The 27,434-nt window shown below is 41.4% G+C and overlaps 1 protein-coding gene across 1 annotated transcript in view; it reads right to left on the bottom strand.

The window, feature by feature from the left end:
• The window catches only part of LOC134052028 (protoheme IX farnesyltransferase, mitochondrial), a 104,948-nt gene extending 79,667 nt beyond the window's left edge, over positions 1 to 25,281 (bottom strand). Inside the window, exons 1-4 of the mRNA XM_062506214.1 lie at positions 25,185 to 25,281; positions 23,915 to 24,039; positions 22,152 to 22,476; positions 14,829 to 14,953 (exon numbers count right to left, since the gene is read on the bottom strand). Of these exons, the coding sequence (XP_062362198.1) occupies positions 14,829 to 14,953; positions 22,152 to 22,476; positions 23,915 to 24,039; positions 25,185 to 25,227 (618 nt within the window). The 5' untranslated portion in view covers positions 25,228 to 25,281. The remainder of the gene's footprint in view (positions 1 to 14,828; positions 14,954 to 22,151; positions 22,477 to 23,914; positions 24,040 to 25,184) is intronic.
• Positions 25,282 to 27,434: the final 2,153 nt, after the last annotated feature.

The following is a 27,434-nucleotide window of genomic DNA, read 5'->3' as shown; positions in this document are numbered from 1 at the left end:
AGTGGTTTAAGGAAATACTCTGCAATTTTGGCCCCTATGGACAGATCAGATTGGAAAGAGTAGCAAAGCAGTAAGGGGAAGCTTCTACCATGACTGCCTGAAGCATGGTTAAAATTTTGTATTCTCAGCAGTAACACAGAATTAAATGTGAAAAAGAGAGAAAGCCTACTTTTAGATGTAACCAACCATTTTGACTCATTATTCTGCTCTAGATCCCAATGAAAAGGGCAGATCTTCCAAAAGTATCCCCAAGCACCACTTCTTCACATTCTCCAGCAATATAAAGAGTCCTTTGTAATAAGTATGTTTGATTTCTAAGCAGTTAAGCATTTGGCTCTTTATTTTATTTCTCTTTGGGACAAATACATAAAATCAGCCTTTCCTACCCCTCTTTTTAACCACAAAAAATCCTACAGAAGTTGCACAACCTGTAATAGAAGAGACAAAAAAAGCTACCCAAGCATTTGCAGCAAAATCCAGACTTAAAAAGAAAGGTTACAGCTTTCCAAGCTAACCTAACAAAGGGTTAGCGGTGACAGCAGCAGAAACAAAGATTTTGTAAGTCAAGTAAATCCAGTGGCTTGACTTTTGGATAGGAAAGAAATTTGCTGTCCGCTATCTTTAATTTTCAGTAGCAGCCTGTAAGGGGTGGGATTTGTTGGGGGTTTCAGGTTTTGGTTCTTTGGGATTTTCTTTCTACATATTGTGTCCAGTTTTTATGTCTCTATGTGGTCAGTAACAGAATCGAAGCTGAAAAATAAACAAAGCAAATCCCAAAGATTTTAAATGAGACATGAGCACCATCACCAAAACCTTTAACATCCAAACCTCTCGGAGTGAGGAGTTGCACTGTCTGAAGAATCAGAGTTACAGAATATCCTGAATCAGAAGGGACCCACAAGAATCATGGAGCCCTGGCCCTGCACAAACACCCCAACGATCCCACTCTGTGCGTGGGACATTGTCTAAACACTCCTAGAGCAGAGGCTCCAGGAGCAGCCTCAGGGTAGTGACCATTCTCTGGGAAGCCTGTTCAGTGCCCAACCACACTCTTTTGTTCATTTCTAACTTGCCTTTTCCTAGATCTTCTCATTCTTGTTTTCAAGAGACACTAAATAACCATCTTCTAAACATCTTCCCCCAGCCAGCTGTGTTTTTACAGCACTTCATGGCACTCTGCCTCACTGTAACCTACTTAATGCTACTCAGAAACTAATTATGACATCGTAATAATACTACTGATTTATTCTTACACAGTCCTGGCACAAAACCAACTCTACTCCAACTCTACTCCAAGTTAATCCCAGATATGACCAGAGCTATGGAATCACATCTGTATGATGACTTAAAAGAAACTTTGTGCTTTACAGATTATCCATTTTCTAAGACTCTAGCAGTAATTCTAATAAAATGTTTGAAATCTCCCTACAAAACTTGCACTGCTCATAAGCCTCTGCATCACCTCTTGGCCCCACTTCAAAAGAAACTTTAGAAATATCCAGATCACTAGAGAGTTGCAGTCAACTGTCATTTTACAGGGGAGGCAAGAATGATTTCCACCAGGAGTGGTCCTTGCCCTGAAGACTTTAATCAGGGATGAAGAATGTGAACTCAACACACAGATCACAGTTTAACATCTCCCCGTTACAGCTGGAACTCTGCCAGGTGATATCCTCCATTTGTCCCTTCCAGACATGCCTCTGCTACTTACCCTCACACCAACAGGAACTCTCCTCACTGAGGAAAACTCAGCTAAGCAGAAGGAGCCTGCCTGAAGCATGGCTGGCTCTGCTGCACACTCCCACTCCCAGGAAGAGGCCAAGAATAATGGTAAAAAAAACTTTGGAAATCAGGCTGTAACCAACACAAGCAGCAAGAGAAACACAGCAGAGACCTCTCTTCATTGAAACTTTATTTTCTATTCCCAATTCTGCTCCCTTGCTGCCTAAGGCCATTTCAGATAAATACTTTTTAAATGGATGCCCTTCAAAGATGTATTTTGCTTTTAATGCCCTTTAATAAACACAAGGCATTCCAAGTATTTAAGCAGTTTGTAAAATGTTATTATTTTTAAAAGTATCTAGTTTCAGAATATAAAAATGAGTTTGAGGCCAAACTATCCAGCCTGCTCTCAAATGCCAGCACCTTTATAGTACACTCTGAAGTTACAATGGATTGTCAGGTCTCTGTTGGAAGCACCAACATAAATCTCGACTGTAATAAGAAGGCTTAAAAGGAGAATTATAGGGACAGATTTTCATCTTCAAGAAGTCTGGTTTACTTCAAAAATTTACATAATCTATACAGATCCAGGCAGAGTTAGCCTTTAGTGACCTGAGAATACCAAACCTTCAAGATTTGCAGACATGTCTGGTTTAAAGTCAAAGCTTATATTATTAAGCTGCTGTAACTCTTACATCTCCATCCACGTGTCCCATTTTATTTCTTGTCCTAGTTTAAATTATACTTCTAACATATACTTCTAACATGATACTTCTAAAACCCTGTGTTTTTTAATCTGGACGATGTACCTAATGATTTTGGTATTAAAAACTAACCTCCTCCTTCAGTTTCCATACAGATCTCATAAAAGACAGAAGAAATGGATTACTGCCCAGAGCTGTGGTTTATTTCTTCATTAAACAGCTTATGCTTAGAATCCTCTTAAAAAGTCACTTAGAGGCAAATGGCTATTCACCACTACAAATAAAAATTTTCTGAAAAAAAAATTTACTTCAGCTTTCTGTTCATACCAGTATTATAATCCCACCAGGGATACTGCTGAATTTTTGTGCCATTTGCATGGCCATTTCCCACCAGAACCCAAGAAACTGTGGAGATAGATATAGATATAGATATATGGATAGATATAGAATCTTCCCCTTCCCAAGGAACATATAATGAATGTTGAATTTTAAAACAAGAAATCTAGCTGTTAGCAACAATGGGTCAGGTGACGTTTTTAGGACAACTGACAAATGCCCCAAGAGTTGGCAACATGGATGTTGTACATGCCATGTCTGTTCATCCTACCACAAATTAGGCAGATCACATGTTGGAAAGCTCTTGCACGGTGGAGGCACGAATTGAAGATTCAGCATACCTTGCTAGTGCCTAGAGCAACATCCAACCCAATCCACGAGCAGCAGTACAGGGAAAAATTAAAAAACATTCTATGAGTAGGAATATTAATCTGCATAAATCAACTCTCTGTGAACTTCTTTCTTGTAGCATGTGACGTGTTGATTTTCAACTTTCAGCTGCACTAGTCAGTAACCACACCAACACTCACAAGCTTTGACAAATCTTAATACTTCCTGCAGCACTTCCAAGCTTCAGTTAAGTCATGTCCAGAAAGAAGATGGATGGTCCTTGAGTTTTTACATGCTTAAAGCAGCTTGTTTCCATTCAAGACTATATCCCTCACAACAATAACTACCTTCTGTGATTTTTACAGACTAATCAGCTCAATTTTCAATCTTCTCTCTGTGCTCCCCTGAAAACCTGAAATGTGTGACTCGCAGAAATGTTTTGGTTTTTAGAGGCAAACCCACACACTCTCACACTATAACTTTCCAGATTGCAAACTCTGCAGGACATGCATCATTACCTTCTTCTACTGGAAAACCACCAGACTCTCAAGACACTACTGCAATTCAGATAATAAATAAGAAAATTCACGGCTACCACCACAGACAAGAAGGGAAGGCTCCTCTGTTACGTGTATCCACTATAACCCACACACTCTACTCCAAAGACCTGTTATGGTGCCTTCAAAAATGTTTAAATGAGCACTGGCACAGGAACAGATAACTAGTATTGCACATGACAGGGAGTTTTCCAAACTGGAACCAAACCCACCCACTGGTGCATCCCTTCACTCAGAGAGTGCCTTAGCACTCTCCCCATGACCTGCCACCGTGACAACCCTAGAAGGGCCTTTCCAACAAACTATGGAGTTTGAAGGAAAAATCAAAACAACCATATCGCTGTGATATCTGTGCCAAACAACCAGGACAGTGAAGTTTTATATTAAGATAAAAATGGATCAATGTGACAAAAGAAACAAGAATTGAAATAATGAAGAACTTCATACTAGTGTCATCACACTTTCTGAGTCAGGGGGGCTTAGGTTAGATATTTGGAAAACATTTTTCTTCCAGAGAGTAGGCTCCCCAGGGAATAGTCACAGCCTCAACGCTGCCAGAGCTCAAGAATTTAGACAAAGCTCTCAGGCACAGCATAGGATTCTTGGGATGTCCTGATGTTGCAGTTTTACAGTGACCAAATGCCAGGCACCCACGAGAGTCACTCACTCACCCTCCCCTGCCACAGCTGGGCAGAGGAGAGAGAAATTTAATGAAGGCTTCATGAGTTCAGGACTGGGAGAAAACACTCTAAAGGCAAAACAGGTTCAACTTAGAGGTACAAAATGAATTTATTATTAACAAAATCAGGAGGATAATAAGAAGTAAAATAAGCCCTTAAAATACCTTTTCTCCCTCCCCCCCCCCCCCCCCCAACCCCTCCCTCCTTCCCACTGACAGCACAGGGAGACAGGGCATGGGAGGTTTGGTCACCCAAGTTCTTCCTCTGCTCAGGGAGGAGTCCTTCTCCTGTGAGGCCATGGGGTCCCTTCCAGGGGAGACAGTTTTCTGTAAACTTCTCCAATGTGGGTCCACTCTCAAGAGCAGCAGTCCTCCCAAAACTGCTGCAACATTAATTCCCCCCACGGGCAAACAGTCAGCCCACAATTGCTCGTGTCGGTCACTCTTCCACAGGGTGCAGTCCTTCAAGGACAGGTGCTCCAGCCTAGAAACACGGGCCCTCTCTCTCCACTGGGCGTTCCACTGGATCCCAGCCTCCTCCAGGCACCACCTGCTGTGGGTGAATCTCTGCATCCCCATGGATCCCCTGGGCTGTGGGTGGATCTCTGCATCCCCATGGATCCCCTGGGGCTGTGGGTGGATCTCTGCATGCCCCATGGATCCCCTGGGGCTGTGGGTGGATCTCTGCATCCCCATGGATCCCCTGGGGCTGTGGGTGGATCTCTGCATCCCCATGGATCCCCCGGGGCTGTGGGTGGATCTCTGCATGCCCCATGGATCCCCTGGGGCTGTGGGTGGATCTCTGCATCCCCATGGATCCCCTGGGGCTGTGGGTGGATCTCTGCATCCCCATGGATCCCCCTGGGCTGGGGGTGGGTCTCTGCATCCCCATGGATCCCCTGGGGCTGTGGGTGGATCTCTGCATCCCCATGGATCCCCCGGGGCTGTGGGTGAATCTCTGCATCCCCATGGATCCCCCGGGGCTGTGGGTGAATCTCTGCATCCCCATGGATCCCCTGGGGCTGTGGGTGGATCTCTGCATCCCCATGGATCCCCCTGGGCTGGGGGTGGGTCTCTGCATCCCCATGGATCCCCTGGGGCTGTGGGTGGATCTCTGCATCCCCATGGATCCCCCAGGGCTGTGGGTGAATCTCTGCATCCCCATGGATCCCCTGGGGCTGTGGGTGGATCTCTGCATGCCCCATGGATCCCCTGGGGCTGTGGGTGGATCTCTGCATCCCCATGGATCCCCTGGGGCTGTGGGTGGATCTCTGCATCCCCATGGATCCCCTGGGGCTGTGGGTGGATCTCTGCATCCCCATGGATCCCCCTGGGCTGGGGGTGGGTCTCTGCATCCCCATGGATCCCCCTGGGCTGTGGGTGGATCTCTGCATCCCCATGGATCCCCATGGGCTGTGGGTGGATCTCTGCATCCCTGTGGATCCTCAGAAGCTGTGCATGGACCTCTGCATCCCCCATGGATCCCCATGGGCTGCAGGGGCACAGCAGCTTCACTACGGTCTCACCACAGCCTGCAGAGGAATCTCAGCTCAGTGCCGATAGCACCACCACCCCCTCCTTCTCCACTGACCTTGGTGCCTCCATGTTGTTTCCCTCACATGTTCTGACCTCCTCCGCTTCTCTGACTAGAAGAAAAACTGTGTGCCCTTTGTTTTGATTTTCTTCTTCTTTCCTCTTCTATCACAGAGGAGTTACCACCATCCCTAATTGGCCCAGCCTTGGCCAGCAGCACGTCCATCTTTGAGCCATCAGGGATTGGCTCTGTCAGACATGGTAGAAGCTTCCAGCAGCTTCTCACTGAAGCCACCTCTGTGGTCCCCCACCTCCAAAAATCAGGCTGTGCAAAACTAACATACCTGTATACAACTCCATGATCCTGATGGGGCCCTTCCAACTCAGGATACTCTATGAATCTATGATTCTGTGATTACTGTACAGGCCACAGAGACACTTACCCACATATATACCAGACCCCTACAGAAAACTGAAATGGTCACTTTGAGTTTCTTCACGTGAAAGATCCTTAGAAAACAGGAGTCTTATTTCTTTAACCTCACAGTTACAGCAGTCCCAGCAACTGCACAAGAAAGATCCTTTCCCTTTTCAGTGGGGAACATTCATACCATTTGCTCTTTCACTCTTCCCTAGGAAAAGGTGAGCCAAGACCCTCTCTGTCCCTTTTCTCATATCCTAGAGGTACCTCTTCTTCCTTCTCTCTATTACAAGCTACAGCAAAGGGATGATTCCCTTGGGACACCTGTCTGTCCCAAGCTGTGGCAGATCAGGTCAAAAAAGTCAGCATTGCACTACATCTTCCTCTAAAGCCTTGCATCTTTGGAAAAAAATTAGTCAAAAGCCACATAAGGTAATGGAATTTTTGCAGCCCATACAAACAAGAGCATTCGAGTACTTGCTCCAGCCCAGGCTTGCAGTAAAACACAATCAGCTCTCTCCTAGGCAGGTCAGCTCTTCACAGGCAGTTGACAACCAGAGTGTGGAACAAAGTCAAAAGTCAAAGCAGAATGAAACTTTATCTTAACAAAGACAACAGTCACAGAAAATTAAAGCAAGAGGACTTTAACTAGGTTTTACTGCACATAAATCCTTTCCAATGCTAAGATGATGAAGTAGAATCTGAACTTGTGGTATTTATGTAGTATTTTTTAACAACGGAAATTTGATGAGAACCCTAAAATAATTAAACAGGAAAGGGACTGCAAGAATGCTCTGGATTTGTGTTTCAATGAGCTATTTCCAAAATAAACGGTATCGGTAGGCTGTTTCAGGGAACCAGGAAATAATTTTCCTTAACCCTTCTAAGTCATACTTTACCACATTGTTGCTATTTTTCGTACAGCACAATACACTAGGTCCTGTACTGCTGTTTCTGAAACTGTCAAGAGTCTAATTCAAGGCAATAAACAGGTTGAATATAGTACCATTTAAATTACAAAAAGAAAGTGACATTTCACTACTTATTAGATAAGGTTAGAATTTAATACTTGCACTGCTGAAGGAATTCTGAGCTACTTGGAAATGTCAAAATATGTACTTAAAGACTGGCAAAAAAGAAAAGTTATTTTCACTCTTCTAAGCTTAGAAAGGCAATACCCCTATGGATCAAAAGGCCAGATAAATCTTATGAAGTACTACGTTTTCCCTTTTGTCTAGTCCTCTCTTCACATTCCCTCATTTCAGCCCTTTGAAATTCCTTTGTTCTGCCCGTGATCAGGGCATCCAGGGGAAATTTGGCATTGAATCTAAAGAGAATCCCACATCACTCAAGTATCCCTGATAATCCATCACTTGGTAAATTATTTCTTTCTTACCCCCTACCTTGCTTGCACCCAGCATTTCCACAGAACCTGTGAGTATGGTGCTAATGAGACAAAACCTCCTGTTGCATCCAAATGCATAATCTCAAGGATCTCAGTATGCACAGAAGTTAAGGGACTTCTGAAGTTGCCATCCAAAAGCTCCTCTACATCACACTGGTACTTCAGAATAACAGGAATCTGTCCACTCCCAGCCCATGTCTATCTCCAATGCATGTGCAGATGAAAGGACAGTTTCAAATGGAAAGAAAACAGAGGACCATGAGTCCACTTCCTTTGCTCTGTCCCAGCAGGACACAGGAGACTGCAGTCCCCACACTGACATCTCCAAAAATTCCCCTTTACCACTGTACTACTTTGCTTGTGTTCATTTAGGAAATCAGCTGCTCATCAACAATGCAACCAGGGAGAGAAAGCGAGTCTACCCTGTTAACAATGGCACATCTTTCTCTGTGCATCCACAGAAAACCATCTTTATCAAATCAGGAAGCAGCATGATCCAAAAAAGGAGACACAACATTAAATTATTTTTTTTATCCACTGTTTATATCATTGGTTGATTTTAATATATAGGAGATGCAACACAAGAGTAAGAATTGAATCAAAACATTTTTACTTAAACTCCCTAGAATCTCAAGCTTTATGCCAATAGTGAGAGCCACAGAGAGCAGGAAAGTAATAACAAAGGCATCATTATACTCATTTTTATTGTCTGCTAAACATCACAGAGGTGACTGGGGTCTAAGTCCCTAAGGGTTACGTGAATCCATCAACTTTAAGACTCTTTGCCTACCATACTCACACAATATGCATGTGAGCATATTTCTTGCAACAATGATATGCATTAGAGTATTTTTGAAAACCCTTTATCAAGCTTCAGTTGTAGGTCAAACGATTCATGCTCTGCAAAGATAATCTTTGAAATTTATCAGTCCTTCAGAGGCTGGTTCTCATTAATGCTCATCATGCTCACTGCTCATGAAATACACCCTCACAAGCTGAGTTAGTCCTATTCCACATCAACAATTTCATCATGCTAACTTGATCCAACTGTTGCAATTATGAATCATCTGTTGGAACTGTAAGTTATGATCTTCAATGACCACTAATGAAGGCTGCCTAGCAGTTAAAATATCAAAGCAGAATATATCAACATACTTTAGAGCACAAGACAGACTTCCAGTGTTGCACTTTTCTTATATTTATTATCTACTGTAAATTACATTCCAGGATGCCTCTGCCACTGACAGTCCTGAAGTGTGGAGTTCAGCACCAGGTTTTAATAACCCCTCCTGCCAGTTGTTTGATCACTAGCAGGAATGGGGAGAGGGGGCAGATGAAAGGCCAGGTGGCTGCTGGAGGCAATCTGTTCAGCTCAGGGACTTCAGAGAGAGACAGAGATGCATCAGGTATGAATCCCAAATGAGCGACTGGGAGTGCAGCCTGACTGACACTCACCATGCCCAGGAAAAGGGTAAGCAGCTGCCAGTGCTATCATTCCAGAGGCAGGAGAGGAAAGGTGCTACAAGCTAGGCATGAATTACTCTGATCTGGAAAGCCAAAACCTTGGCTTTGAATGAAAGTCATTTCAGATTATTTCTAAATCACTTCAATCATTCAACTATTATCATTTTGACATACATTGTATGGAGCAAAACTTGTTGACATTTAAAATGAGTTCTCTCATTCCAACATGACAGTACAGTTTTTTGGAAGGGAAAGGAGCAACAAAATAAATTTTCAGAGATCTCAACAGTGGGCAAGAAATAACTTTGAGGAGTTTACTTAGCAAAAAGCTCCTGCACTGAGTGGAGGTGGCTGCATAATCTGACAGAGGTCAGTTCCTCCATCTTGGAGCAGAGCATATTAACACCATTAGCACCAGAATAAAAAGTTCGCAATCCACGGACATTAAATAAAATACTTCTTTGGTAGAAGTTGGGTATGGAGATAACACCAAAAACACAGCTGGTTTTGAGGAACAAGACTATTTGTGTTAAATTTCTTTACTGGGATTAAAGAGAAAGGGGACAGGGGATAGAATCATGCTATTGTTATATTCCACTTCATCAATAACCCAGGTATCTATCACTAGCCCCCACTTTCTATGTATTACTTTAACCCTTGGGGTAGTGGGTTTTTTTCCTGTAACAGAGTTCTTGATTTTTTTTTTTTTTTTTTTTTTTTTTTGTGGGCAGCAGGTCAAGGGGAGATTCTGCCCTTCTGCTCGGCTCAGGTGAGACACCACCAGCCAAGCTGTCTCTACCTCTGGGGCCTCAGCACAGGAAGGATGTGGAGCTGCTGCTGGAGCAAGTTCAGAGGAGGCTATGGAGATGCTCTGAGGGCTGGAGCACCTCTACTCTGGAGAGAAAGCCTAGGACTAGGAAAGGTGGGGACATTCACCTGGGGAAGAGAAGGCTCATGGCTGCCTTTCAATACTTAAAGAAAACTTGTAAGATGAGGACAGACTTTTTCAGCAAGGCCTGTTGTGACTGGACAAGAGGTGATGGTTTCAAAATTCAGAAGACAATAGATATAGATAAGATAAAAAAGACCAGACTTCTTTTTCAGTGAGGATAATCCAGTAAGCAGACTGACACCTGGAGGAAAGTTACTTTATTCAGCCTTCTGCAGCATCCAAATGACCTTCATAGTTTGTCTCACACCAAATATCACATGCAGGTTCCCTGGGCTGGTAATTGAACTTGAATCCCAACTCCATTACTTTAAGAATAACCCATCCCTCCCACTCCTTACAGCTACACTTCTAAGGAATCACTGTTATCAGGAGAAGATGAGACTTTAAGAGCAAAACACAGACATCAGATCAGACCCCGAAGGGACAGGGATGTTACCTTACATTTGTTCTCTCATGCTGGATAACATATTTATGGTATTCTTCATTTTCAGCTCTCTAACTTCAGCTAAGACATTCAGCCCAGTGTACTTCCTTGTCAAGGTACCATCAGTCAAACCCAAGCACATCATTTTATCTCTCGGTCACTAAATTCCAACCACTTTAAACATCCTGCTTTCATCTTTATAGTTCTCTCCCACTTTTTAACCATGCCACAGTTACAGAAGAATGTACTTGACATAAAAAATGTGCATGTGATTCTTTTAACATTTCAATGCTGTGTATTGTGTCGTAAACATCTCTTCATGTTTTATCTCCTCCTCCATAAATCAGAGGTGACTATCTTAGAAGTCTCAAAAATGACATGTTTTCTCTCTAATATAAACGCAAGCTTCCACTCCTTGAAGCTTGAGTGAGCTTTCAAAAACCATCAAAAACCAGAGCTATAAAATAGCAAAAGATTATTAACCAATTTAATATAATCTTCTCCCACTCCACTTCTTTGACAGCCTGGAGTATGGGAAAGAAGTTGTTACAAAATTAGTCTTCACTAATCAAAAAACCAAGAGTTTACTTAATGTATTTGCAACCTGTAAGAAACAACACTAAAGCATTTATTTGTTTGATTCAAGATTTACATGCAGTCTTTACAACACAAAACCCCAGAATATATTTCCATTTCCTTACCCTAACTGCAATTAATAGGACTGATCTCCTCTTATGAGATTTTCTGGAGGTTCTGGCTATCTTAGTATTGTTACAGACACCATGTATCTCAACCCAGTCCTTGGTAAATGCATTACCTGATTTTTTTTAATTAAAACCCACTGTAAAATAACAGTTATTTTCAAAAGAATACCAATAAAGAACACCTGTCCCAAATAAATTTAAGTTACTTCAATGATGGAAAAAAGCAAGAATGCTGCTGGAAAGAAGGGGGAAAAAAAAAAGACAAAAGCCATTTTAGCAGGTGGGACTGAGAAGTGGTGACATGTTGTAGTACAATTCCAAAGGGCCAGAGAGCATAATGTGGTGTTGGATGATGTGGAAGAGAAGCAGGCAACGCCGGCTCTGGGAGACACTGCAGTGCTGGATTAGGTGAGAGGTACAACTCTGAAGTATTGTGATAGGAAGGAGTGAGGCACAGGCAGAAACACTGCTGGAGGACAAGAGAAATAAAACACTATCTGTTCTCTGGCACCTTCCCATAGGAGTTTTCTCCCCCACAGCCCACAGACCCAACACACTCCACAGAAAAACCCAAGGACCCTCTGATATTTATCCAGATCCCCAGAATTCTCAACATTTTCCACCAGCCCGAGTCTGTTTCTCTAAAACTTCTGTCTGACATCAATTATTCCAAGGTACTCTTCTTGACATTTTCTAAACAAATGTTTCTAGAATTACCTTGTTGTACTGCAGGCACCACCACTCCTTTTTGTACTTTTTGTCTGCATTTTCCAATATGATTACTTCACTCTCAAGTCACAAAACAGTAAGTCACAAACTCCTTAAAAATTACTGACCAATTTCACAGGATCACCATCAAAATGCATTCTATTTGCCTTGGAAAGCACTGCAAGAATTTAGACTCTAGGGATTGTGAAACTTTTTTCTAAATACACGTCTGTATAAATATCCAGACTGTACTTCTATAAACAATAAAAAGACAAAGCTGTCTATTTGCACCAGTTTTTTTTTTATTGCCTTCTTGTTAAAAACAGTGAATGTGGGGCAAGGATCTCCTCTTAAGTATATTTTTGTAACTTTCTGGCTCCTGCAGCCAGCAAAAATAAGTTAAAAGTATGACAACACAACCATCTGAAAACAAGGAGAAAGTGATAATTAGATTATTTCAGACCAACTGTGTAAAGAAACAAAACACAATGTTTTGGTGTCTGCGTACAACTTAGCACAGGCCTGGCTCCTGCCCCCACACTTTAGTCAACTCAAATAGTTAATTCAGCTTAATTCACTGGGGGTAAAACCATCCCAGCTCCTACCAGATTGCTACAATCAAGCATCTGAGATAAAGAGAACAAAAAAAAAAAAAAAAAAAAAAAAAAAAAAAAAAAAGCTTCCATGAATTTTGAATTTTACAGAATCTTCATTAGATTTTCACAGGACCAGGGTCCTCACATCCTGTCCTAAATTACCAGGAAGAATCTTACACAATTCACACTTTACCTTTCCATGACATATGGGGGGAGACTGTAAATTGTGCACATAGATTTATCAGGGAAACGAGGAGTGGGAAAGATGAGTTTCCCTTGAAGATGTGGAGATTTACAGCAATATGGGAAGCGGAAAGATGGTTATCCTATAAAAAGGTCCTTAAGGGACAGCGAGGAGCAACAGGGGAAACATGAGTCATGAGCTGCCAGAGAAGTGGATGCGTATGGGGAGCAATGGACAGAGCAAAGTAGCAATAAAGGAAGCTCCAAGTCAAATGTGCTCCTTCCCAACAGTCGAGATGGATTACCCAAGCTTTAAGTATTTATGGAAAATTAAATTCCCAGCCAATTCAGACATGGCAACACTGGGAAAAGGGCACTCAACAGCTGAAAGGATCCACTGATAAACAACAGATCAAAATCACAGCTCTTTCCTTTTGCTTCCTTACCAACTCTACTCCTTTATTTCTTTTAGTAGGAGTAATCTGCCTTCAAGGTATCTCTACACAGGCAAGTGGCTCGACATGAGTGAGTGTGAAAATTTCAAGTCCTCAGCTGAAATTGTGGAAGGCAGTTTGACACACCGTGAGGCTGGAGTAACTTGCCGTGAGTAAAGAGTGAATTACAAGCCCCAGCATGAAGTTACTGCACTCCTCCTAACTTCCCTTTCTTATCCCAAGTGTCCAATTCCAAATTACAGCACAGAATTCCTGTACTCCTGAGTAATTCAAGAGTTCAAAAAATGGCTTCCAAGAGTTTAAAAACTTTTCAGACAAAATACAATGAGCAGTACATGGAAGCTGAAGACAAAGAAAACCAGTTATTTGTGTGTGAATATAACCTCTCAGAAGATCTAGCAAAATCAAGACAAGTTGCAGAGGAGTCTCTAAATAAACAATCATTACATAGTCCAGTAATATCCACATCAAAAGCCAAGGTACATATGGCAGTAAGCATTGCAAAGGATAACCCATATATTTCATTTTTAATATTAGAAAGGTAGTAAAGAAAAAAAGGGAGGAGAAAAGGGTGCATCTACAACTGTATCAAAACCCAGAAAAACAACCTTACTTATGACAACCTTTCTATCCAGCCATTGTGTGAAAAATATGTACGTGCAGAGAAAACAGAGTTAGCTGCCTGCCCCAGTTTTAAGCTTAGTGAAATAAACACTAAAACCTGTAAAAACAGTAAATAGGACTTACTTCAGGCTGAGCAAAATGTGTGCTGATGGGTGCAATCCTGAAAAACAAATCACATGCCTACAACTGAGTTGTTACAAGGTGTAAACATCAAAAAGCCCAACTCAACCAAGCTGACTCCAGGGTGTGGATCACAGGAAACCTCCACTACTGGAGTCCCAGGACTCACAAGTGATTGCTGAAACCATGAAGTGCTCTGAAATGTGTCACTGCTGCTGCTCCTTTTTCCAGGCCACATTTACAACTGAAAATGACTGACCACAGCTACTACACGTTGAAACTCCGTTCAGCACCGCAAGTGTTAGTACCTGTTCACTAGTTAGGCTTTCCTTTGAGAGGCAGGGAGAGCCCAAGAGTCACTGTACTTCAAAACTGAGTGCAGGAGAGCCAATAACAGCATCAAGCTCCAAAGGCATGTTGACACAAGCAGGGAAGCCCAAGTTCAGGCACCCAGAACATCTCTGGCATGGAACAACCTCCATACAATGGAAATTCCACTGCGGATGTTTAAAGTGGATCTGAGCCACTCTTAAGACAGACCTACCAAGGTCATACAATAACACAACTGAAAATCCAGCCCATAAGGCTGGAGCTCCACTGCCTATTCCTACACTCCAACTACCCAGTACTTCCTGTCATTTCCAAAGACCCAGGACTGGGTATAACCAAGATAAACATTATTATTGTGAGGCTTAAAATCTCATCAACTCCATTCTATACAAACACACTGTGACTAGCAACTCCACTTCAATTTTCAGGCACATATTACTTTTGCAGTATCAGTTTTAGCAGCTCAGAGCTCTGGCAGCAGCTGAAGGCACAGCACTCTCAGCCATCTAGTCACACTCCTGGCAGCATTTCAGAAGCCAGGACAACACCAGTTTGCTGTACAGATGAAGAGATGGACTGACCTGATTGATGGAGTTGGCTGCACAGGATGCCAGGCCAGTTCCAAGGGATGCGAGCAGGAAACAGGTGAGCTCAAAAGGGACCGGGGCCATGGCAAAGCCAGCAGATGTGGTGCTGATGACCAGAGCTGCAACACAAGTGAGAACACAGTTCAAAGCACCAGCAAGAAACAGTCTTTGTGCATAACACCAGAATTACGGCTTTCAAACCCTGAAAGAAGTCTTGTGCAGATTAAGTTTTTGCTATTTGTATGGCTCACAGTAGCGCTAGGAACTGGGCACAATTAATAAGAACATTCTAGATAAAGAAATCAAATACAAGAACGAGAACGGCCAGAGATGAAATAAGGAACCCAAAAGCAGCAGCACATTAGCAAAAGATATGAGGATACAACTTGTGTCTCTATATTCCCTAACATATGGATTTGCTACAGGACCAAACTGCTCCACACAAAATGCACAGGGCAGATATTTGTTCCAGTAACTCAGACATCACTGCAAAGTCTAACACGGAAGAAAAACAGTAAGAAAAAAATCCCACACTGAGATATATGCTTTATATCAAATTATAGCAGGAATTTAAGCAGTGCAGAGTCAAAAACAGACTTGGGGCATGTAGCTACAGTAATTTCACTGCAGTCTCTGTTCCCATTGCTCCTATTTGACATGCCCACTTTGGGCTTAAAGTACAATCACCTCACCACAGAGACCCAACAACACTTAATGGCTTCAACATTGGAGTGGGTTCATAAAAATCCATTTCAGTTTTGTCATGCAAAATTAGAAATTTACTACACTACTGCAAGTTACATCCTTAAAATAAAAATTGCCCAGGTTTCAATCCTAATATTGTAATTAGCCAAATAATAGGTTTCAAAAACCTCACCTTTGGCAAGAAATAGTATGACATGACAAATTTTTTATACTACAAAACTCAGCCCACTTATGGAACATCTTGCTCATGACCTTGAACCTTACAATCTGAAATTATTAGTTGTTAAACAGAAGGTATTAAAATTGTATTCTGATGTAGTTACATGTTTCAGACCTCAGCTACCTTAAATCAAAGCACCAAAATGTTCTTAATTTTCCTGATTCCTACAAAGTCTCCTTTTTGTCTGAAATTAAATGACAAATAAATAATCTTTGCTGACTGAAAATACCTGGATTATCCATTAAGCAGCACTACTTGAGATGAAAAACTAAACGTCATGGCAGAGACCTGCCAATAAGGATGCACATGCAAAGAGCTCATTTCAAGAATTGTGCCTGCATAAGAACCTTAGGATTTAATCCTGAAAACACAGTGGAGAAAACTTGCTGCTCATCAAAACTTTTCTCTTAAGTATTAAAATCCATTGATGGCTGAATATTATTATAATAACATGCATATTACAATAAGTAGTAATTATTTAGCCTTGTTATGGATTCACAGGCTACTTTACAATACAGTGGATCTAGGACAGAACTTTACCCTTCTGAGCAGCTCTGAAAGAACCACAGATTCTGCTGCTTCTCCAGACAAATGAGCATGATGGTACTGATAATTCTAAATTATTAGATTACATTTATTATATAAATACAACACAATGTTAGTTTCCAAACTCTTGAATCCTCCTTAGGAATGCACAAGAAAACACAAAATGCATTGGTCCAACTGAGAGTTAAAAAAAAAATAAAATCACTGAACATGACAGTGAACAGTGGTATTTGCATTTCCAAGAGTGATTACATTCTTTTTTTTTTTTTTTTGCATAATAAATCACACACTCACTTCTAGACAAGAGTTTAATTAAAGCTTACCTTAGAGAGCACTTTACACCAATTTATTATGGGAAAACACCAACTCATTTACTGGAGAAGAAAGGTGGAATGGATTGGCAAACAGTCAGTGTAACATTACCACTACCCTGACCCCAAAGAAATTCTAACACTGTACAGTTACAGCACTAATTAAAGTCCTCATTGATTTCTCCAGATTAATTTTAGCCAGTCATTTCAGCATGACTTATCAGGATCTCATTTAAAAAGGCTGCAGTACATCCCATTAAAGCAGGTATTTTTCTTGTTTGCCCAGGGTTTGCACACCAGGCATCCCCTGCTTCCCTCACCACCCAGATATTCCAATACAACACATTAGCAGTAAATAGGAAAATGCTTCCTTTGGACTGGGAAGTTTATTTTCTTTAACTGTGAAAGCAATAATTTACTCTTCAACTTCCCTCATGGAGGAAAAGTATATTTAACTGAGATCACATCAAGGGAATGAGGTCACTGACTCTGTTTGTTTTTTAATCCCTGTTAGTTTAGTGTGTTTAGGGGCCAAGTTAACTTCACCTTATTGCATAATAGATGAAATCGATCCTTTCAAGACTTGTTGATGTCTGCTGGCATTATACACGCTCTTCAAAAGGAAGCCAAGATTTAAAATTATGATCTCAGCCTAAGCCTTACTTTCAGTCTTTTAAGCATTTTTAGCTTTAACAAAAATTAACAGGGGACATTTGTCTCCCACGTCAATGTAGATGAAAAAGAAAATGCTAATGGATTGGTGACAAAGAGTGAATTATAATGTTTCTGGCATAAAAATATAGTCCAAAAGTTTAGTGTGTTCTTTACATTCCTTTTACACTTCATCACAATGTGTTCTGCCTTTATAAACCCTTGTATTTATAGCATGTGAATCACTATGCTATATTTTGTTTGCCTACTATTAAAAAGTAGCCAAGCCAAAATAAAAGCACAGAAAGCCAAAGCAAATCAGTCCTGCTCTAGAATTCCCTTCTACTGCTGTACTGGTGATATATCAGTACCTAAGGAAGGAGAAAAGCGAATGCATTTGTGCTCTTTTCCTCAAGAAATAATTTCACTGCTTTACTGCAAATTTTTATATAGCCCTTAAAGAAAGTAGTTTTCCAAAAGCTGAAGAAATTTTCCTTCCTGACTTTTCACACTTTGGTTTCTGGAAAGCCAACTGTAGCAGCAGTATTTAGTGCTACCCACCTGACCATCATGTCCTTTGTAAATCCAGGTTTCTTTAGACACATCAGTTTTGATACAGATTATATAACCTGGATGCTAAATAAAAGTCTAGCTGCTGAAGCAAACTTAAATTTGGGACAATGATTTGAAACAAATCTGCACCAAATCATGCAAAATTCAACTGCAATATTACAAACACAGCAGATAACCTCTTCTTACCATTAAACAATTTTAATACTTTGCTAAAAATGAACTGTAATAATGGTCTATTTTTATTTCATTAATTTTTTTGTAGCATAGAAAACCAATCGCCAGAAAGCTACCACTATTCAGCTTTAGTTTCTTTGATGGGATAATAACTGGTTTAATAATCACAAAAGAACTGCTTCGACAAGTATATGAAATATATTTACAACTGTTAAAAATGTAGACCAGCAATAATCAGACAATAACAACCAATAAATCTTTGTCAAAGTTTCTGGCTATACTGAAGTTACCATTTAAAGAATAAATGCTATTATTCCAGAATTATTTGGGAACATACGGGAACTCCACTAAAGAAAATGCATTTTTTTACTATAGCCACTGTTCGCAGACTTTCAGCCTACAAACACAACACAGGCCCATTATTTAGTCATTGCTGCAGTTTGGCAAGAGTCAAGAGTCATTATCAAAACTGGATCTTCATCATCTTCTTGTTACCAATACAAAAGATGAAGCAGGATGCTCACAACCACATCTTCAATCAGTACCAAACATCTCAAACTTCTGATTTCAGGTTCAGCACATTTGTGCTAGAAGATCACTATTCCACAGACACAAACCTATACAGAAGCAATTCACAGATTCAGGTACATTGGAAAAGACCTCCAAGATCACCCAGTGCAGCCTTTGACTGATTACCACCTTGTCAACTGGACTAGAGCACTGAGTGCCATGTTCAGTATTTTCTTAAAGACACATGGTACTGTACATCACAGAATCACTGAATGGTTTGTGTTGCAAGGGACCTTGAAGATATTCTACTTCCAACCCTGTGCCATGGGCAGGGACACCTTCCACTAACCCAGGTTGCTCCAAGCCCCATCAAACCTGGCCTTGAACACTTCCAGGGACGGGACAGCCTGTTCCAATTTAGCTACTTGCCCTCACAGAAAGACCAACATGCTACAGGAGCAACAACAAGGAAATGTTCACAAACCATAGAGCATTATCTAAGGGAATACTCGGCTTTTTTCATGTCATGCTTTCATCAGTTTGCCCAAACTACAAACTGAACTTTGATTTTCCTGTGGTTTTCCATATAGTTCATCTGAGTTTTCACCTGCAATCCTTGGAGAGAACATTACTTAAATTTAACTTCAAGTTTAGATTTAAGATGAGACAATCTGAAATTGCTAGTGTGTGCGTGCACATTATGAATTGACAGAATTTCCTCCTATTCACATTCCTTCCCTTGTCCCTCTCCTATTTTCAGTTATACATCAACTTTAGGATCAAGTCGAAAACAATGCATTTATAATTCTGAAAACCTCTCAGACAGATGCATTAGCTTTCCAAGTGCCAGGATGGTAGGATACAGCTGTTCAGAGGGCAGCCAACATAAAACACCACAGAGACAGGAACAGATGGAAATTGATTCCAAAAAGGAAGATTATGTGACATTTAATTAAATGTTTCCTAACTATTTTCTATGACAAAAGAATATAAACAAAAACCTATTTCTGTTTTTAAGGCAGAGATTCTAATGGCAGTCACAAAAGCTGCAGTTTACATGAAGCAGGAGGGTATGGAAATAACAAAACTCATTCCTTTCCCAAGGTGAAGTACAGTTCATACTACAAACAAAAAGTCTCTTTCCAGGAGCAGCAGGAAAAGAACAGAGCATAAGGAAATCCCATTTTAGCATCATGCAGAGTTTGGTTTTTTGTTATTTCATACTCTAAAATGTAAAAATGAAGTGTCTGCCAAAAGAAACACACAGGACATGAGATCTATCAGAACTTCACGGGCAAAAGGAACAAAATATTGAGTTTTATGACATTTGCAACTTAAAAACTGACCTCAGAAAATTTTTTCTTCTTTAAAAAAATAAAATGAAAGAACTACAACACCACTGTCTTTACAGAATACAGAATTTGCCTAAACGATTATACAAGTTGGAAAAAATTTTCATTGCTCTACATATTACACACAATATTATTCCTGCTTGTCTCCTACACTATCCCATGATCAATAAAGACCAACAAGAGAACTCCTCTCCTACAGAGTCCTCTTCATCCAACTTACTATTTTACACTTTCCACTTCCTAAAAATCTGCACACTAACCACAAAAAGATCACAACGAGAAACAGGTTAAGTTTTTTCTGCATCTTTCTATACCCTCTCAATGGATAAAGTTTACCACACTTACCTTGGATCAAGAACCCTTCCTGGCACAGCAGAAAGAGAGAAACTAAAATCACAGCCCCTTTCCCAAGAGGCTTGCAAGCTGGATTAAAAACTGTACAGCTGTTCAGGAATCAGCAGTCAAGCTTACACCTCAAAAAGCACTCTCATAGAAAACAACAGTCCCGAAGGGAATGAAATTCCTTAACCTTTCCTTCTATACCCTGTTTTAAATCCAGAGTGGTGCTTGCCTAGTTAGAAGAGGCTACTGGGAACTGTGGAAGAGTTTTGCAGCGACTCCGATGCCACGTAAGAAAGTTATCACATGAAATTGCTTCCTCTTGAAAATGATATTCTCACATCTTGCCAAAGCTGTTGAAACTACTACTCTGAAGGAGCACCAGTAACACTGAGATGTGCTACAAGCACTGAGCTTACCCATCAGCAAACATAACAAAACATTTAAAGTGCTTTCAACAGTAGTTAATTTTCTCTCTCTGGCCCTTTAATCATCACATTGAAGTTTTCATTTCTGGATCTAGTGAAATTTTTAAATTTAGTTCTACTTCAACAGCTAGCACCGCATTCAATTCCATGTAACACACACTTCAATAAAATCACCTCAGTGAAAATATGCCTCCCACGGCACTTCAAAGTTACCTATGGTGAGCCCAACAGAAACAAAGTATTACTAAAACTGAAGGGCATGGGGAAAAAAAAAGGCACCACGCAGAAAGAAAGATGAGGCAATGACTGAGGCTGCACCTACCACAGAGTTGCTGCAAATGATCCCCATAATTGCTGAATGTGGTAGTGAGAGCTTTATATAACCTGAGTTTGAAATTTCCAAGTCTGGTATGTTAAAGTGACATAGTAAAATATCAGAATACATGTTTTAATTTCATTAAACTCTTTACCAGCACAAAATAAATGCCATCAGGATTTCTAAAAACAATGAGGAAGAAAATTTGGATGTGCAAACAAGATCAGTTGTTTCAAATCCAGAACATGAGATGCATCAGCAAGACTGAGATGAAAACGTAAATTACCATTATACGCTCTATGTGGTCAGCAAGACTTTTCCACAGAAAAACAAACAATGAAAAGTTATATATTGCAAGACAAAAAAGTTTTTAAATGTAAACTGAATTCAGGACGTTCATTATAACAAAGTTTATGGCAAAGAACAGTCTTGTCATCAGGAGTTCACTTGACCCCCTGGACAGCATCCAGGCAAGGACTTAGGAAATTACATTTCTGTTCTTGGACTTTATATCATAGACAAGATGTAAGGCTTTGGTCAGATCATTAGAGCTTCCTTAGAAATAAAATATACAAAGCACTACCTATTGGCAAAGCAGTAACTTAGAGTTGTCAAGTATTACCACTTGAACAAGACAAAATGTAGTTAAGGCTACAACGCAATTGCTTAACAAATCGCTAGTTTGAAGAGACAACACTATCACTGACTGAAAAGTAAATCAGATCTTCTTTTATAAAATTCAATTGGTCAGACAAACATTTTCCTTTCTAATACAGGAAACTACTTGTATTATCTTACATTGGGACTTCTAGTGCTAATTTCACAACCAGCAGTGAAAGGTATGTGGCTGGTAAACTTAAGCAAGACAACTTCAAATACTGAACACAATATTCGTAAATTCACTTCCTTACCCAGTTTCACTGTAGTCTGTCTACTAATGCTTGCTTATTTCCCAGGAACTAGCTGACAGAAGAACGAAAGCTCCTCTCATTGTTTTTAAACAAATTTAATGGGAAAACTATTAACGCTTCCATGAAACAATTTTCATAGCACATACTTGATGAAATTGATCCTACTCAGCATCAGTAAAGCGGGAATTATCATACGCAAACCTAAACCATACCAGCAAGGTCCTAAACAATTCTGCTATCAAACAGAATGCAGAAAAATGAGGAAGAATGACCAGTAATACCTGTAAGCTTGATTTTGGACAAGCGTGCCAAAATTCCTGGTAAATCCTCCAGCCGTAGCTTCATTTCTTTCCATCGTCTGTCTTCTTTGGATTCAGTTCCCACTGGTATGACTGAGACTTCAGTTTCTGCAGCTGATTTAATTTCTCTCAACTCACTTCTGCTTGATGTCTCAGACCAAGACTGATGAACAGGTGAAACTGGGCTAATTTTGTGTACAACCTTTTTTTCCTGATCCAGTTGCTGAAGCTCATGAAAAGGAGACACAATTGAACTGGACTTGGGTTTGGCTCGCTGGCTGAGGTCTTTGTTGCACCGTGTTACATACTAAATACAATGAGACATGTTAAAATAATTAGATAAAGATATTTCTGTGCATTTCACTTTATTAACACCAACAATATTATTGCTATTTTGTTCCTGTTAGGAGAATTACTTCCGTAACACAACTGAGTTAGTCTGAATTTCACACACTTATTTCACACACAGAAAGGCTTCTGAAGTTGGCTTAGATATTGCAAAAGCAGCTTTAAAACTCACAGCTGAATCAATAATGTTTATGTAGGCTTGGAGAATTCCATTTGAACAAGTTTGCTTCCTCCCCCATAGCTATGACAGCAAACTCTTGTTCATATTCAAAACCACCAGGTAACACGACTTAAAACTAATGAATTCCACAGAATTATAAAGGCTGGAATGGCCTAAAAGATCATTTCACCAAACAAAATTCACCTTTAAACAGAGAAATATACAAATGCCCATACAAATTCAGTTTCCAAATATAAGTACTAAACTTGTGCGTATTTAAGAAATGAAAAAAATTTAAAATGTGCCAAAAAATACAATCTACCATCTATGATTTAAAATCATCTCCCACATCAGTCTATTGTTTATGCCAGACTTTTTGTTCACTAATTAAATAACGAATTTCAAAGGAACATATACAGAACAACAAAATAGGAGAGAGTTGTTTGCTCTCTTTTAGAACTCACAGAAGGAAGATGGAATAAGAAAAACAGTATTTAGATTCTCCTTCACATTTTCTTCCCCAAAATACTCTATATATTTCAAGCACCAGAAGAACAGAAAGACAGAACTTTCAACTAATCCTGATTTCAAGTACACAGTAATAATTACAATGAGGAAGAGTGGTCTGCAACTCTGAATGAGCAATGTGAATACAGTTCAAATCAGCAGCACAATTTAAAAAAATTACTACCATCCACTTACATATGATACAACTCATCAAAGAAGAAGATGCAATTTCAAGGGTTTGAATGATAATTGCAGCTCTTTTAATACCTAAAACTAACAGCACAGTGTAGATGTAACCTGTTAACTTAATGAGCTCAGGAACTGTGACTCAAACTGATTAACTCAGAACACACCACCTCCATAAGTGAGTTCCATTAGTATGACTGCTAGCCTGAATGTGACTTTATTAGCATTTTTATACATAATAATTTTAAAATAATTTGTCATGTTTCTCAACAGGAGATAAGCACCCTATTTCAAGGGCACAGAAGCCTCCTGTCAAGCAGAGGAGACTTTGCAGCACATGGCACTGTCCTTGCCAGAAAAGGTTTCCTCCAGCCTCAGATGTTTTAGGATACAAAGTGCCTTAACTCTGATTTAGTGAAAAACTGAGATGCTTAGAATTGTCTGAGTTTGGCTGAACAAAGAACATTACTTTCATCAACTATTCTCCATTTTGACTTATCACACGGGATGAATGAGAAACATAGGATAACTACACTTGACTTACCATTCGTTTAAGAAAGTTAAAGTACTGAAAGGTAATCAATCTGTCGTTGGCCTCATGGTAAAGGTGCACAAGCCGGCATGGTATCTGCCATACTCCAGTGCTTCTCAGATGCCAAACAAGTAACCCTGTTTAAAGGAAAACAAGAAAAAAGGTATCAGGAGATTCCAGTTTCTTCTCTGCCACCGAGTTTGCTTCTAATTAAGACTACAGTGCCTATTGTCAGCTGTGACACAGAACACTCCAACAAATGGGAACCAGGGTCAGGTGAGAGAAAATGTTTGCTGCTCCAGGTAAGTTAAAGACCTGACAGTGCAGAATCATGGAATCATTAAAGATGAAAAATACCTTTAAGATCATGACTGAATACTAACCCTGCACTGCCAGGTCCACCACTGAACCATGTCCCTAAGTATTACATCCACATGTTTTTTGAACCGTTACAGGGATAGTGACTCCATCACTGCCCTGTGCAGCTTGTGCCGGTGCCTCACTACCTCCTCAGTGAAGAAATTTTGCCAAATAGCCAATATAAACCTCCCCTGGCACAACTTTTGGCCACTCCCTTTTATCCCATCCCTTGTTCGCTGGGAGAACCCAAACCGCACATGGCTGCACCCTCCTGTAAGGGAATTGTGGAGAATGGTAAGTTCCCCTGAGCCTCCTTTTCTTCAGGCTGAGGTTCCCCAGCTCCCTCAACTGCTCCTGGTGCTCCAGACCCTTCCCCAGCTCCGTTCCCTTCCCTGGAATAATTCCAACCCCTCCTTTTCTTTTTTATTCTGAGGGGCCCAAAACTGAACTGTAGGCATGTCCCAATAATTTTGGGTGTTTACTCCAAATTCCTGAGCTCCAATAAGCCACGTTTTCACAGAATATCCTGAGCTGGAAGAGACCCAGAAGGATCATCGAATTCAATTCCTGGCCCTCCACAGGACACCCTAACAATCCCACCCTGACCTTGAAAGCACTGTGCAAACGCTGCTTGAGCTCAGGCAGCCTTGGTCATGGAGCACCGTTCAGCATAGTTCTGTCCCGCTACCACATACACTACCCACAAGATTATCGTGCCAGAGCAGCACTGAGAGGAAGCAGCTGCCATAGGACAGCACCAAAGTCAAACACCGGTGGAGGACACACAGCGCAGTGCGGCACACGGGGACACGCACAGGCATGGCCGTGAAGGCTCCGGGGACCGCTCCACAGAGCGACCCCGGCCGGGCCCAGCCCTGCCCTGCCCGCACACCGGCCCTGTCGCCCTACGGCTCGGCGGTACCTGAGAGCGCCCGGGGCGGGCGGCAGCGGCGGGCGGCGCTCATGGCCGGGGCTGCTGCGCCGCTCTCCCCTCACCGCCTGGGCGCCGCCATCTTCCCGCCGCGACCTTCGAACGCTTTCCGGGTCGGCGGTGCCGGGGAGGCGGAGCGGCCATTGCGGGGCTGTCCCGGCGGGAGGGGCGGTCGGGGGTGTCGAGCCCGCCCTGGGGCGCTGCTGTGGCTGCCCTCCAGCGAGGGGCGGCCGAGTTCGGAGCTGCTGAGAGGTTTTTATACCCAAGTTTGGCATGCCTCAGGCCACTATATAAAAGCGGCGTGGAAAGAGTCAAAATGCTTTTCGCCTCTCTACTAGTACAAAATAAACGACCTAAAATAACAGAATCCAAGAATGGTTTGGATTGGAAGGGACCTCTGGAGACCACCCGGTCCAACGCCCCCTGCCCAGGCAGGGATCACCCAGAGCCGGTGACACAGGAACACACAGAGCAGGTGACGCAGAATCCAGGTGGCACTGGGATGGCTCCAGAGAGGGACACTCCACGCCCTCCCTGGGAAGCTGTTGCAGGGCTCTGGCCACCTCCATGAGAAGAAGTTCTTCTTCCTGTTGAGGTGGAATTTCATGTGTTATGGTTCATGGTTATTGCTCCTTGTCCTGTCACTGGGCAACACTGAGGAGAGTTGGGCACCATCCTCTTGGCATCTTTGTTGCTATTTATATGCATTAGTGAGATTCCCCTCCAGTCTTCCCCAAACTAAAAGAGGCTCATCTCCAACAGTCTCTCCTCATATGGAGATGCTACAGACCCCTCATCATCTTTGTGCCCTCCAAGGGACCCTCTCCAGTAGTTTGTCTTTCTTCCACTGAGGGAGCCCAGAACTGGACACAGCACTCCAGATAATGAGGAAAGAAATTTGTATGTACAAACAAGATCAGTTGTGCAAGTCCAAAACTTGAGATGTATCATCAACACTGAGATGAAAATGTAAATGACCATTATACACTCTATGTCATCAGCACACCTTTTCCATGGAGAAAAAAAGTAATGAAATAAAAAGTTTCAAAAACTAAACTGAATTAAGGACTTTTTTTATTATAAAAGTTGTCGTGGCAAAGAACAACAGTTCTTGGGGAGAGATGTGGGTGAGATTGTTCCTGCAGAACAAGTGCTAGAGCAGTTTCCCACCCAGCAAACCAGACAGTGACCCTGAGGGAAGAGGAACTGGGGTGTAATTTTTGGGGTGCAGGAACAGGGGACAGCGTTCAGGTGGGAGCTGGGGCCAGATAGGAGGTCTTGGTCACCTTTCTCATGAGGAAGTGCCCAGAGCCCTGCCTGGAGCACCCCCACAGCCTCTGCCAGGCTCTGGGGCTGTTCCCTCTGCTGCATCCCCAGGCTCATCCCCAGGAAACAGCTGTGCCCAGGATGTGATCTCTGTCACAACAAGAGGGTGACCAGGAGTGTGTTGGGACATTGCAGAATCCTTGTAAAACAGCCAAGGGCTAATACAAAATGAATAAATTCTATAATTCTATGAAGTCTCATTCCCAAAAGGAGATTTAAAGAGCTGAATGCCTAATTAAAAAAAAAAGAAATTTATATATATATATATATATATATATATATGTATGTATCTGTGTTTAGTTTCTAAAGTCATTTTTGAAACTGAAAGTTTGGTTTCTAGACTTCCTGGGTAAAAATATGCATTTCAGGGAGTCACATTGAAGAGCTGTTGCAGCTGTCACCTCATCCTGCCCTCATAGATGTTCTGGGGATGGCTGGATCCTTTGCTAAGCTGATTCAACTCAGTAACCTGAATGGGAGAAATTGCTAATTTTGATGGTTATACCGTTTGAACTGGCCCGGTGCATGCACTGTTGGAAAGGTTGAAAAGCTAAAGCAGGGCACAGAGGAAGGGCCTTGGACCAGAGTCTGAACAGAGAGGGAAGGTAATGGTTAGGACTGCTCCAGCAGTAAGGCGTAATTGCACCCCCAGGCATCTTTAAAATGTTTTCTCTTAAGAGTTTATGTTCAGACAATGTCGGCTATAAGTCACTTAAATGCTTTTGAAAGTCATTCTCAATATTTTTTCATGGAAATATTCCTCAGAACCATCTTCCTCCCAGGCTTTCATTTCTTTATAGCACTTAAATTCATGGAAAAGTCATCTTAAATCATTATTAGGAAGATAAAATGAAAATACTCACTCTAATTCACTGAGAATATCCTACTTCAAAGCATTTGTTTCCACTCTCCTAT

Source organism: Cinclus cinclus, chromosome 20, assembly GCF_963662255.1.
Source record: "Cinclus cinclus chromosome 20, bCinCin1.1, whole genome shotgun sequence".
Classification (NCBI taxonomy): Eukaryota; Metazoa; Chordata; class Aves; order Passeriformes; family Cinclidae; genus Cinclus; species Cinclus cinclus.
This window is presented reverse-complemented; position numbering and strand designations above follow the sequence as displayed.